General features: G+C 36.6%; 1 protein-coding gene across 1 annotated transcript in view; it reads right to left on the bottom strand.

Moving 5' to 3' along the window:
* GRID2 (glutamate receptor, ionotropic, delta 2) overlaps positions 1–14,194 on the bottom strand; it is a gene marked incomplete at its 5' end in the record, with an annotated part of 361,187 nt that overhangs the window by 253,957 nt on the left and 93,036 nt on the right. Inside the window, one exon of the mRNA XM_011975477.1 lies at positions 9,547–9,742. Within this exon, the coding sequence (XP_011830867.1) occupies positions 9,547–9,742 (196 nt within the window). The remainder of the gene's footprint in view (positions 1–9,546; positions 9,743–14,194) is intronic.

The raw sequence follows: 14,194 nt of genomic DNA, 5'->3' as shown, positions 1-14,194 counted from the left end.
ATGAATTAGAATTGAATGTAGCTAATTAAAAGAAGAATTGGAGCAGATCTGGCTTTCATCATGAATTAAATCACTATGGAGAAAAAGCAATTTTAAAAGAATATGCTCTGTCAACAGCAGGTTGGTAGTATCATCTTTATGTACATAAGACAGCACTTCACTGTTTCATCAGCATCCAGTATAATTCATAGAATTTGTATATATATACACACGTATTTTTTCTTGGTATCCAGAAAAACATGTTTGTTTGTAGTATTTGTAGTATGATTTGTCTGCTGTAAAACTTGACACATTGTAACTTACGTAAAATTGCTTACGACGACCTAAGAAGTCTTCACAAGCAATTTGTACATGTGTCACAATGATTCCAGGTTTCTCCTTTTGTTTTTGAGAAAACATCTAATCAAGGCTGATTTTGATTTCAAATATCCATGAGTATTGTTAAAAACAAAAATAAGTCTTAATAATAATTAAAAAAATCCAACTCTACTATTAAAAATGCATTAGCATGGCTGCTGGAAATGATCTCTACATTTTTTAAATTCTCCCACTGCGCAGTTCTCTTCTTTCATTGTGTGATGACTGACACGGACCTAAAAACTCTGATTTCTAGGGAGCAGAAAACATGCCAGTGGTATCTGAGCTCTCAGCTGCAGGGTGTAGTACTGAAGTGAATCATGTATTTGTTGGAATCATTTAGCAAAAGGGCAAATGTAGCAAACCCATTGCTACCTCCAAGTCCAGTGGTATGACAGTCCAGGCTTGGCGTTTTCATAGAACCAAAGCTGTGGAGTTTGTTGTCTTGTTTTTCCCCAAGCCATTTTCAGTTTGCTTATTTATTTCTCTAATAACGGCCTAACCCAGATTTTGAGGTCATATACCTAGTCAGTATATTAGCAAGTCGCTCACTAAACCTCCAATTAGTCCTCACCCTCCTTCTGCTGCTGGCTCATTAATTGTCATCTACTTGGGCATTTTTACTCAATGACAAATGATGCTTACAGCTCTAGAAGGAAGGGGAATGGAACGAGCAGAAAAGAGGCTATGGCCGACATGCAAGATTAGGACAAAGTATAGGTGAAGCTGTGTAACAGCTGAAATCTGTTTTCTACTCACAGCCTTTTTTCCTTTGGGCAACGTGGTGCAGAGTTGCTTCATCCTTAAGTCTAGCATGTATCAGCTGCTATCTTTCCCAGCCTCACTCAGCTGTGGGAAGCAATGCTCTGAAGACTTTCAGCTGCTGGTGAGATTGCTGTGAGTCAGGCTTCCACTGCCATTGTCAGGGATGAAGAGGGACCTCACGCTTCAGTAAGCGCCTGGCAATATGCTCACCCCTCCTGCCACCCCACTCTCATCAACACAATTTGCCTAGAGTCTATGTTGGTCCTGGATTCCTAAATGCTGCCCTCATGGAAAGTCTGAAATTTCCAGATGACGCTTTAAATCTCACTGATATGGATCTGCACATCCCTTGATTTTGACCAGTTTTCCTATTCCTCTACAACTCTCCAGGTTCTTCTACTCTGCTCTATGAAACCTTATTATCAGCAGGATCTGTATATCTAGGGAGGTCATACAATTTGTTGTCATAATGATAATACTCTTGAGAGTGAGTGGGAATACAATTAATAACACTGGGACAAGTGGCAAAATCGAGACTGTCCCAAGCAAACTAGAACAAATAATCACCTTACCTATAACCTCCATTTGTTTTTTGAAATTTCCTTTTACTTTATTTTGCCAAGTAGAATGTACTTATCTTCTGGGGATACTGCACTGCCTGTGGTCTTGTGGTGGTTATTTTTTTTCTGCTACAACACTCATACCACTGGGACAGGATCTGGGGTTGGTATCCTCCTTGTCCCTCAAACCATTTCTAGACCCTTGTCCCGAAAATTCTCCAACTTTGAAGCTTATGTTATCAGACTTTACTGCCTGCCACTCAGTGTTACTGTGGCCATCTACTGACTCTGCATCAGTCCTCCAACATTATTTGAATATTTTTATCACTTGACTTTCTGTCACTCTCCCAAATAGGAGTTCCGTGTTTCTTCTTGGCGATTTGATTATTCACATAAGCATCTCTTTCCAGTACTTGCTTTTTCAGTCTCAAGAATTCTTCTCCTCCAAAGATTTTTGTCTTTTCTATTACCTCAGCCAATAAATCCCATGTCATATCAATTTCAATGACTGTATTATTTTCATCATTTCAATTTCAAACATGTCATCTCAGAACAAGCTTCATGTTACTTCCAATTTTATCCTTCTTGTTTGCTGATTCCAAGAATTCCAGTCCCATCTAGGCCCGCAATGCATTGTTCCTGCCATCCTTTTCATATCCTCAATTCCCTTTTGTCATTGCTTTCCGGTTATATAGCACAGATTCCATGATTCATAACAATAATTACTTTTGTTTTGCATGTCCTCCTAATTTCCTTGCTTGCTCCTATTATCTTCTATCATACTCTTCTGAAAACAGTAATTCTGGTGAAATATATTCTTTGTGGACTTTGCACTTCTACTCAGTCAGCTAACGATGATGACTAGAGAAAAAACTCACAATCATGCTGACTGGTCTCAATGTATAGTCATGACCACTGATTACAAACCTCCTTAGTCTTACCTAGAAAGTTTATCACAGTTTAGTAGTCTACTATCTCTTCCATTTTCCAGGACAGCCATTCCTATTTTCTCTTTCTTCAAATCTCCAGAAAATCTCTTTCCTGCTGCTTACACTTTGGTGATGACTTTGGTTCCTGTTTCTTTGAGTAAATATAATACAAGCAGTCAAGGATGAACTTCCTTATGCTTCCACCACCACATCTTCTAACTTATTTCCTTCTCTCCTCTTACTAAGTCTGTGGACTGTGCTTCTAAGTCCAAACCCTCTACCTGTGCACCAAGAGGCCATAACTTATCTCCTAATCAAAGAAAGTTCTCCAGCAATACTGCAGTCTTTTTCCTGCATCATAGGTTTCCTTCACTTTATTGCATCCTTCTATCAATACACAGATACTGTATATGTCTTCTTTCCAAAAAAATTCCCCAAACTTGACATCCTATTCCAGAAACCCCTCTCATTACTGAGCATTTTCTTTCAGCAAAATTTCTTTAAAAAGGAGTTATTCCTTTAAAAAGAACTACAGTGTCTACTTGTCAGTTTTACTACAGTTATCAGCAGTGCAGTGTCACTCCTCCAACATGGCTTGAAGATTTTATCACTTGGCTCTCTGTCACTCTCTCAAATACTAGTACTGTGTTTATTCTTGGTGATTCAATTATTTGTATAGGCATTTCTTTCCAGTACCTGGTTCTCATAATCTCCTTTTCCTAGTCTCATAATCTCCACATCCTCTCTTTTACTTCTTTTCCTTTCTCCAATCTTTCTCTAATCTCTTCTTCTACTCTACCAGGCCTGTTGTTGTCAGGTCACCAGTGAATCCTGGTTTCCAAATCCACAATTAATTCTTAGCATTCATCATCCTTTATCATGAGCATCATTTGACAGACAGTTGATCTTCTGAACTTCTTGAAATTCGTCTTTTCTTTCGGTTTTGAAACTACCACTCACTCTCTCGTTTTCCATCCTACCTCACTAGCTGATAGTTTCCTGATGCTTTGTTATGTGCTCTCTATCTCTGCCTCCTCTAAATATTAAATTATGTTTAGATTTTTTTTCTTTTCTAGATATACTCACATCCTCAGTGGCCACATCCAGCCTTGTGGCCTTAAATACAAACTTTGCCTGCATAGTGAGTAAGTATTTCATATTAACTACCATGCCGAGACAAATTCTCATTTGACTTATCAAACCTACTCTTGTCGTGGTTTTCTCAATCTCAATAAATGCCAACTTCATCCCTCCACCTACATAAGCCAAAGACATTGAACTCATCCCTAACTCCTCTTTTTCACCTCACATTCACTCTTTTAGAAAATTTTGTCAGTGTTACCTTCAAAATAGTTTAAATTTAATCCCTTCCCATCACTTTCACTATAATCACTCCGGTCCACTCATCCTTATGTCTCACTTGGATTATTACAGTGGCCTTCTCACTAAGCTTGCCACTCCCACCCTTGAGCCCCCTGGTCTCCCCACAGCATCTAGAGCAGACTTTTAAAAAGAAGTTACCTTGTGTCATTGTGTCACTCATCTGCTCCAAACTCTTCACTGGTTTCTCATCTCAGAGTGACCAAGGTCATCAAAATGACTCACAGAATATTATATCAGTGATTGTCAACCCTTATTGTGAATCAGAATCACTTGAAGGAATGTGAGAAATTCAGCCACCTTCCATTTGCCAATTAAGATATAATTAGGACTTTAGTGGGGCCCAAGCACCAGCCTTTTCAATGGCCTCCATCCTGCCCACTTCCCACTTATCTGCCCCTCCATCCCCTAACCCCATCTCTGTGCACCCTGCTCCAGCCTCACTGATCTTCTTGACATTTCTCTCCAGCAAGCCAAGCTAGCTTGTGTCTCAGGAATTTTGTAATAAGCATTCCCCCTGCCTGGAGCACTTCCTGTTCCCTCTCTCCCAACTATATGCATGGTTCACCCCCTGTCCTCTTTCAGGTCTCCATTCAAATGTCAGTTTCTCAGAGAAGTATTTCCCAACCACCAAATATGGGATGGCAACATCCTCTTCATGCTCTGCTTTTTTTTTTCATTCTTACCTTTCCAATTTTTCTTTAGAGCCCACATTTATGCTTGTCTGTTATCTCCTCTTCACTACAATATAATCTCCATTTAGGCAGGAACTTTACCTGTTCTATTATACCCTCCAATGCCTAGAACAGAGCCTTGGAAACAATAGGTATTCACTGAATATGTGTTGAATGAATATGTAAAATAGCAGGTTCAAGTCCACTTAGTTTTTCAGCCAGAGCTGAATAAAACTGGGGTAGGCTTACTCACTAGTTCATAGGGTCTGGAATTTGTTTTCCTGCCTCAGTCTTCTAAAACCCATGACATTGGCTCATATTGATATGACCAATCTTTTGTCTTGGCTTCCATTTTAATACATCACTTCTCCAGCTGGGATTAGAGCTAGGCCCTGAAGTCCAGTGGCTTGGCTGCAGCCCTGATGCCCACTTTGGAGCTTGTGAGTTCCCCCCAGTAATAGCACCCTTTTTCCCATATTGCTCTCAGACTTCTACAGACAGACAGCCTTATACATTAATGCTATCTTTATGACTGAATACTGCTGGTGCTGGCACCACTACTGACTTCCCTGTTACTATGTTATCCATATGAGCATACATATCCCCTTAGAATTTCATAGTCTGAAGTATTATTCACTTACAAATCCTATCCTACCAATCCTGGTTTTATTCACTTCTCTAGTGGTCTTCTATGCTGAGATTCTAGAACGATTTGTTTTTTTCCCCAGGAGTTATAATAGATTAAAGGAAAGTGAATATCACCCTCATAATAATCAGAGACTTCCCTATTTTAGTACTCCATATGATCCTTAATCTCTGGTCAGATCCTTACCTGCCACCCGGAAGTTTCTACATCTACTCTCAGAAGCTATATCTGTTTATGTCCTAGGCCCTTCTAAAATAATCTAATAGACTAAATTCCACTAATGTGCTAATGCCAATAACTGCTCAAAGTCACAGTCTTTTAAGATGTATTTGGGTTTTAAGAGAAATGAACTTCTCATGATGTAATTTCAGAATGTTGCTGAGTCACCATCATGGCCTCCTAACTGGCTTCCAGCTTCCATATTGCCATCTTCCATTTGTCTCAGTACAATAGTCATACGATTTGCCAAAATATGTTATCATGTTGCTCTTCAGTTCAAAACCATCCTGAGGTTTCATATCCCACACAGAGAAAAAGTCACCTTAGAATGTTCTAGACAGTCCTGCATTAGCACAACTCAACTTTAACATGCATATGAACCACCTATGGATATTGTTAAAATGAGATTCACATGTAGAAAGGCTGGGATGGGGCATGAGAGTCTATATTTTTAGGAAGCTCTCACGTGATTCAGACACTGCTAGTCCACAGGACTACACTTTGCATTGCTAGACCCCACATGATTCATCTCTCTACTTTCAGACCTTTTACTTCTTGACCTTGTTGCACTTCTGGTATTATTCCTTATTTCTGAAGCCATACTGGCCTCTTTCATATTCTCGGAACATGTAGGCATGCTTCTACCTCAGGGCCTTTATACTGGCTGATCCTCTTTCTAAAAACACTTTACTCAGACATACACACACTCTCCCCTCTCCAACCTGCTTAAAGTTTTTATTCAGATGTTACTTTCTTAGTGAAGACTTCCCTGGCTACCTGATTTAATAAAGCAGATTACCTTGCTTCTCAGTATTTCCCATCCTCTTCTCCTACTTTATTTTTTGTCCTTAACAATTCTCACTACTGAACATACTTGTTTATTGTTTACACCTACTATAATGCAAACTCCATGAAGGCATTTGTTTTCACTTCTGTCCATCCCAGTGACTAATGTACTGCTTGACACGAAGAAGGTGCTCAATACATAATTGTTGAATGAGTGCATAAAACATGCAGTTGCATGTTAAAATTCATATTTTTTCTACTTATGCAAAAGGTCTTGGTTGAAACAAGGCAGAAAAAAAATCTGTTCTAGTTTACTTAGGGTAGTTTGATACTAAGGATAGCAAATCAGAACTCATCTACTTGATGCTCATTTACACAGATTTCTTTGGTACAAGCTGAATCAAGATAGTGGATGAGATCAGTATCTACCTTTCAGTAAGAGAAACTTAATGAGACTAGTAGCACAATTAAGAATAAACAAAGACGGAGACATTAATGGAATCTATTTAAAGTTATAGATTGTGAGGATGGTTTTTCTCAGTGATTCAGTCTTTCCTGGAAGGCAGTTACTATATATATCCATATATATATACAGTGTGTGTGTGTATACATATCCATATATTGTGTGTATATATCCATATAGTGTGTATATATAATATACATTATATAATGTACATAATATATAATATACATTATATAATATACATATGTAATATAACATATAATATATACATATATACACACACACATATATGGATTTATGGATTCTTGCTCAAGATATTACAGAAGAAGTGTGGCCTTTTGTGAAATGTTGACCTAAAAGACCTCTGATGTCTTATCTGCCTGTATAAGTTAGAAATCAATGACAGAGAATAAAAAGCTGCTGTGTGAAATGTTCAAGACTCGTTTCTTGAAGAAGAATACACAACTGCATTTCATGTGTCATAGTTCTCAATTTCATGAAACTCCAATGAACTTTATCAGGTGAAAAGGTTATTATTTGTTTGTTGGTTGTTTTGTTTTTTAATAGAAACTGGCCAAGACCTTGTAAACTTGAACCAAAATACGTATTATTATTGGCTGTTCTCTGCCTAATCAATTGTCAGCTGTTTCTAATTTGGGTTGAAAGAAATACATAGTACAAACAAATTTCACTTAGATATTTTCTATTATAAATTCATTCAGAAGGGCATTTTCACTAGCCCTCTAGTAAATCAGAAAACTGAATAAATATGATATAATAAATACTTGAGGACTTGATTTGCAGTTTCAAACTCATTAGCCCTCCTTATCAGCAGACGAAGAATAGAAATTATTCTCTACCTCTTTTATTGAATCTTTATTTTATTATATCACAACTTTACATGAAGGTTAGGAAATATTAAACAATAAAGCTTTATAATTACAAATCCCTCACATATACATTATCTCAGGTAATCTTCAGGGCCATCTTATGAGAAAGATTTATGGCTCTACTCATACTACTTATTGATGCTTTATATTTATTATCTTATTTAATCTTCACAAAAACTGTGTGAGGTAGAATTCTTATCTTCATGATGCAACTCCCAAGGCCCAGAGATTTTAAGTAACTAGTTATGTTTATACATTTTATTTTAAAAATGAGCTGGATTCAAACCCAGGTTGATGTGTCTATCAATACCATGCTGGTGGGAGAAAATAAAATTAAATTTCTGTGGAATAATACTGTATAGAATGAGGTTATAAAGGCATAGGGAGCTTTGGCTCCTAAAATGGAATAGAAATATGAACTATAAATTTCTATTCATATTAATCATCAAAAAAATTCATTTTAAACAGACATTATAAAGGAATGTAACTTATCTTCAAAGCCATTTAGTATACTTATTCTGAACACAAATTCATTAACATGCTATGAGTACCTGGTAAGCCTTAAAATGTCTACCCTCCTTCTCCCTTTCCCAAAAATACATGTTCATTTACCCACTTGGATCCATCCCTCAACCTCATACCCCATTAACTGGGAGAACCATGCTGAAACTCCAGGAGCCAATGGTTCGCTTGAGAAAGCCAAGAAATATTTTAGAATCAATAACTGAGTTCCAGAAAATGGGGTATAATCAGGGCAAAGAGGATAGAGGCCATTGCTAACATCTCCAGGATATTCACTTCCTTAAAGACATCATTAATACTTGGAGAAAGGTTTATGTTAGCATTATCAGCTCTCAGAAGAATGATATCAATATGGTGACTGCAAGAATTACTAGGCTGACTCTAGGGACCATAGTAGTAGCAGTGGCAGATAAAGGGTGCTAGATGAAAAAGCAGAGACTAATGCTGAAACCTGTCACAGAATAATTTTTATAGTCATCAAAATATTCTCTAGCATGATATTATTGAGTTTGCCTTTAGAACAGGAAACACAGACTTGGAGTCCAAATTATTCTGCAGTGGGAGGTCAGAGAGAAAAAGTGTATACTACTATTGCTGCTATTACTGATATTCATTCCTACATTCTGTAATTATTTATTAAATGTCAACAACAATTTTCACTAGGTTAGTCACTAGAGATGATTTTAAGAAAAAACAGTCAGATATCTCATTGAGGTTGATAGGGTTTGAACTGCTTCTGTATATATGTTTATAAACTACAGCTCAGAGTAAAAATAGCTTTAAGATTTTCACATAAAAAAGTCTTTCTATGCCTTTTTAATACAGATAGTTATAGAAAAAGCAAGATGTAAATAAAGATTTTCACATTTGGAAATAGAAACAGACATCTGTAGGAACCTTATTTGTTGACAAGATTAACTTTTACTTCCAGATAACTTCACATAAGCACAACTAAAGATAACGGTTTAATCTAAAAACAAGTGCAGTGTAGAAAATACCCTGAGTCATTTAAAAGAATCAGATAACTTGAATGATATTTGGAATTGGATTTCTAAAAATCTTTTTAGACTTCATGTTTGTTAAGTCCTTAACCCTTTTCTGAACAAAATACCAGTGTGTATATTTGATTTTGGAATTCAAATGGAAACTGATCTGTTAGTCACATTACAGAGGACTTTGAATTCCCTTTCTGGTGTCATCAGCCATTTAAAAAATCTTCTTTAAATCAATATAAGATGTAATTTAACAGGAAATTCTCTGTCAGCATTAAAGATTAAAAAAAAAATCTCAACTTCGTAATTCCAGCATGGGAAACAAAATGGTAAGGACTATTAATGGACAACCATGGACATTACCTTTTGAATGCCTGCTTGGGACTCCAGAACATTGTTCTCCGATCCGTTGCTTCGGTTGATCATCCGCCACATTTGGGAATACATGCTATCCCTCTCAAAAGGATTCAGTCCTTTCATGCGGACATGCTCATATACTGCAGAGTCTAGGACTGTGCCATAAGGGATTTCTGTTTGCTTGGAAAGGTCCTGGAGAGACCTTGATTATTGGGAGAGAAGAGAGACACAAGAGACAGTACTGAATATTTTCAAGTGGGAATAAAGTTAAAAGGAAAAAAAAAGGCAATATGTGTGCAAACATACATCAAATTGCTTTTCTTGTTTTGTTGTTTCCTAATATTAGGATACAATGTGTAAGAAAGAAATTCCATCAAAGACAAGTTAAATCAGACTGCTAGTCTTAATCATATGCTAATTTAGTAATTTTTAAAAAATTTCAATATGTTATAAGTATTAGTTCTACATTTCTTTAGGTAGCAAGGCTTATTTTTTTAAATTATAGAATTTACATAAACAACATGCTTTGAGGTCAAATGTAGTCTTAAAAATTAGTAGTTATGATAGTCGTTATTTATTGAATACATACATATCAGACAATTGATATATATTATCCTCACAGAAATGCCTCACATAAATAATTATTTGACCTACTTTATGGATGAGGAGACTTAGGTTGAGAGAGTAAGTGATTCGATCAGTGTGGCATGGTCAGTGAGTGCAAGAGCTAGAATTCAAATATGCGTCTGTCCAGCCCCAAAGATCACAGTATTTCCAATGCAAGATGCTGGTTCTTATTTCTATATTTCTTTTGCTATATTTGCTTTAGCATTGTGTGTGTGTGTGTGTGTGTGTGTGTGTGCGTGCGCGCGTGTGTAGTGTGGAGGTGCGGGGAGTGCTTTCTATTTGGATGAGAATACATTTCATGTTTCTGGAAAGCTGAAAACATATTCAGAATAATGCTTCAAGATTTTTAAGTCAATCTTTTGAGTTACAGATAGCATCTACTTGTCCCAGGTTATCTGTCTCTAAATCGGTGGTCGATTTCCCTCCATTTGAGTTGGAGTCCCTCTATATTTTCCAGCTTAAAGAACCAGTTATCATTCCACTGGAACTCACTGAATTTGTGTAGGTGCCCAACTCTAATGACTGACATTTAAGAACAAATACTGTGCCTTTGGCATACTGTTAAAATCAGATGCTGGTACAGTTACAACTCACTAACTTTTGGGAATGGGAACATGCTTTGAAACACTATACCATACTTCAAACAAGAAAGAATGCGCACAGAACTCTATAACCATGAGCCATGAATCTCATGTAATGTATACCTCTGAACTTTTGGTGTGTTTCTAGATAGAGTTTGCTAATGATTTCCTGAGGATCTTTGCAACCAACACTAGCATTGGGCAAAGGCACTGGGAATACTCTTGCAGTTCACCAATCTCCATCATGTACAAAATTGTGTTGGAAACAATACATTATGGGCCATGTTTGTTAGAGGAATATTTGTGCCAATTTCTAATAGTAACTTTCAGCAAAATTTAATCTGCATTTTATTGAGTTTTGTTTTGTTGATGTATATTATTTACTCCATGGAAACTACTATGATAATTCCTCTTTGCTCTACACATCTGATGCATAAAATAATGCATTTAAATCATCCTATTTGAAGAGAAAGTGTAATTCTGGAATTTTCTGGAATATTCTAAATGATTAAATGAATTCTGCCATTTGTAAAAGATAAACTAAAGTGATAATGTAAATGAATAATTGAGGGTGAAAGCAAGAATAAAATGAGCCATATATAGTTAGGATGCAACTAAATAACAAAGTGAGTGGACATTTACTTGCAGGACATACTATAATTATTTTGGTATATTATAACAATGAAAATTTTGTTTCCAGAGAGCAATTTACTGCTGTTTTCAGTAGTATCAGTAAAACTGTATTATAAACATGAACATTTTAAACATATATCCCTGTTTAGTGGAGGATACCCAAAAGTGGTAACACAGGAAGAAACGGAACATATCTACACAAGTTATAACAATACTCATTTGTTCAGTTTCTATAAATACAAAGGTGAAGACCAGATGGTTGTACAGAGTACCATCTAGAACCTACAAGTCTATGGATGGAGAGAGCACATATTGCAGGTCACCAGACACCCTACCAGTACAAGGTTGGGCCCTTGGCTCTCTGGCAGTACTAGCAATCAAACTTAACTATAACCAGCAGAAGGTTTTAATTTAATGGAGGTGAGATCACAGTTTAGCACGATTTTTTTCCAGTGCCTTCATTTAAATATATAAATGGTTTGCCCAAATAGTCACCCTGGCTAAATGCTGCTAAATAAAGTAGTGCTCCTTCTTATCCTTCCATGAAAAGAAAACTGAAACCAAATGTTAATATCTTTAATATGATCAGGTTTTTGTGACATAGCTTCACCTTAAATATTAGCTTTACAGTCTGAAAAATCTAAGTTTTAATACAGTTTAGCTGGCGAAGTTGTTTTGTACACAATACATTTTTAGAGGAGTATCTTAATATATTGCCTATGTGAAGCTCCTGGTGTTACAAAAAAGGCAGTTTATATTCAACATACTTCACATTTAGAATAGCAGAGCATTTCGTAATTTAGAACAAAGGCATGTTCTCTCTAGTAGTTTGTGATATCAAGTGCAACTTATAAATTTGCCTTGAGACATATTTGCAATAAAACTTACAAGTTTTCTGATTCAGCATGTTCCATCATAGTACACTACGATAGCACCAAAGATGACAAAAATAAAATGACTGAAGCAAAACAAAATGAAGTGAACACAAATAGCTTATTACAGAATGAAAAGGCCATTTCAGGAGCCCAACATAGAAAGGGAGTAACTATTACAAGTGGTCACTTTGTTTTTTTCATACTAAGAAGAGTTTCGAACAAGATTAGCAGAAATGCTGTAGCCTATATTATGAGCCTCTAAAGGAAATATAGTAGGTTATTCAACAAATAGTAATCTTCAAAAACTTGTATCTGAAGGTCAAAATCTGAGTGCATAATATTTAGACATGCCCAATCACTGTTTTAAAATGTAAAACAATCATAGAATCATTAATAGGCACCTAATATATACATTAATTTACCATGGCAAATACTGACATTTCTTTTTTAACAATAGACATTTTCTCAGATGATAGAAGGAATGGGAAAATCAGCTGGGTGCAGTGGCTCTCACTTGTAATCCCAGCACTTCGGGAGGCCAACACGGGTGGATCACCTGAGCTCAGGAACTTGAGACCAGCCTGTCAACATGGCGAAACCCTGTCTCTATTTAAAAAAAAAAAAAAAAAAAAAAAGCTGTATATGGTGGCAGGCACCTGTAATCTCAGCTACTTGAGAGGCTGAGGCAGGAGAATTGCTTGAACCTGAGAGACGGAAGTTACAGTGAGCTGAGATTGCACCATTGCACTCCAGTCTGGGTGACAAGAGCAAAACTCCACTTCAAAACAAAAAAAAAGGAATGGGAAAATCTAGAGTACTCCAGATACTCCAGAGAATCGTTATCTGTGAACATAGTATTAGTATGTATAACTCATACTGCATTTCTCTACCTAACCACATATACTCATGTAAAAGTCAGTGAATGCTCACTATGAGAACCCATTAAACCTGAGCTCTCTTCTCTCAAACCCACACTCTCACTCATGCACAAGGTAAAAAATGAGTGTCTATAGCTCTAAGTGGTGGATGATAAAAGAAATGCTTCGCTGCTCCAATCAGCCTTATCTTCTTGACACCTGACTGAGATGATTCTTTTATTCCTGCTACTGTTCTCCAATCAGACTAGCATCAAACTATGGGTACTGAACAATACTGAGAGCTTACAGGTAAGTTATATTTAGTTATCTGTATGAACAGTACATACACTGAGGAACTGTGTAATTTAGGGCAATTCTGTGAAAATAAATTTTTAAAATTTGAGTGGCTTTAGGTTTCTGTAAAATTCTTTCCAAACACTGAAACCCTTTTCAAGCATTTAAAATTAATTTGGGGCCAGGCACAGTGGCTCACGCCTGTAATCCCAGCACTTTGGGATGCTGAGGAAGGCAGATTACTTGAGATCGGGAGATTGAGACCAGCCTGGCCAACATGGTGAAACCCTGTCTCTACTAAAAATACAAAACTTAGCTGGGCCTGGTGGTGCACACCTGTAATCCCAGCTACTCACAAGGCTGAGGCAGGGGAATCACTTGAATCCAAGAGGCAGAAGTTGCAGTGAGCCAAGACTGTGCCACTGCACTTCAGTTTGGGCAACAGACCGAGACTCCCTCTCAAAGAAAAATAAAAAATAAAAACAATAAAATTGAATTAATTATTTAATATTTGATAGTCTACTATTAGATATATTTGATAGCAATAGCTTTACCACTGAGTAGGTTAGATTTTAAAGTCAAGCATATCTGTCAAAGCGTTACTTGATCAGGTTTCTACTGTTTTTATATAAAGATTTTTATGTTGATGATTCCTCCTTCCACAATGTCCTATTGAATGATTTCTACTGGTATTTTTTTTGTGGAATTTACCCCCACCCCCCAGCAGAGTCAGGTGATTCTTTATAAATACTGTTGAAGAAGAATTCATGCATTGAAATGGAATAAA

This window comes from Mandrillus leucophaeus, unplaced genomic scaffold (genome assembly GCF_000951045.1).
Source record: "Mandrillus leucophaeus isolate KB7577 unplaced genomic scaffold, Mleu.le_1.0 Scaffold1566, whole genome shotgun sequence".
Taxonomy (NCBI): Eukaryota; Metazoa; Chordata; class Mammalia; order Primates; family Cercopithecidae; genus Mandrillus; species Mandrillus leucophaeus.
Note: the sequence above shows the minus strand (reverse complement) of the source record. Positions and strands in the feature narration are given on the sequence as shown.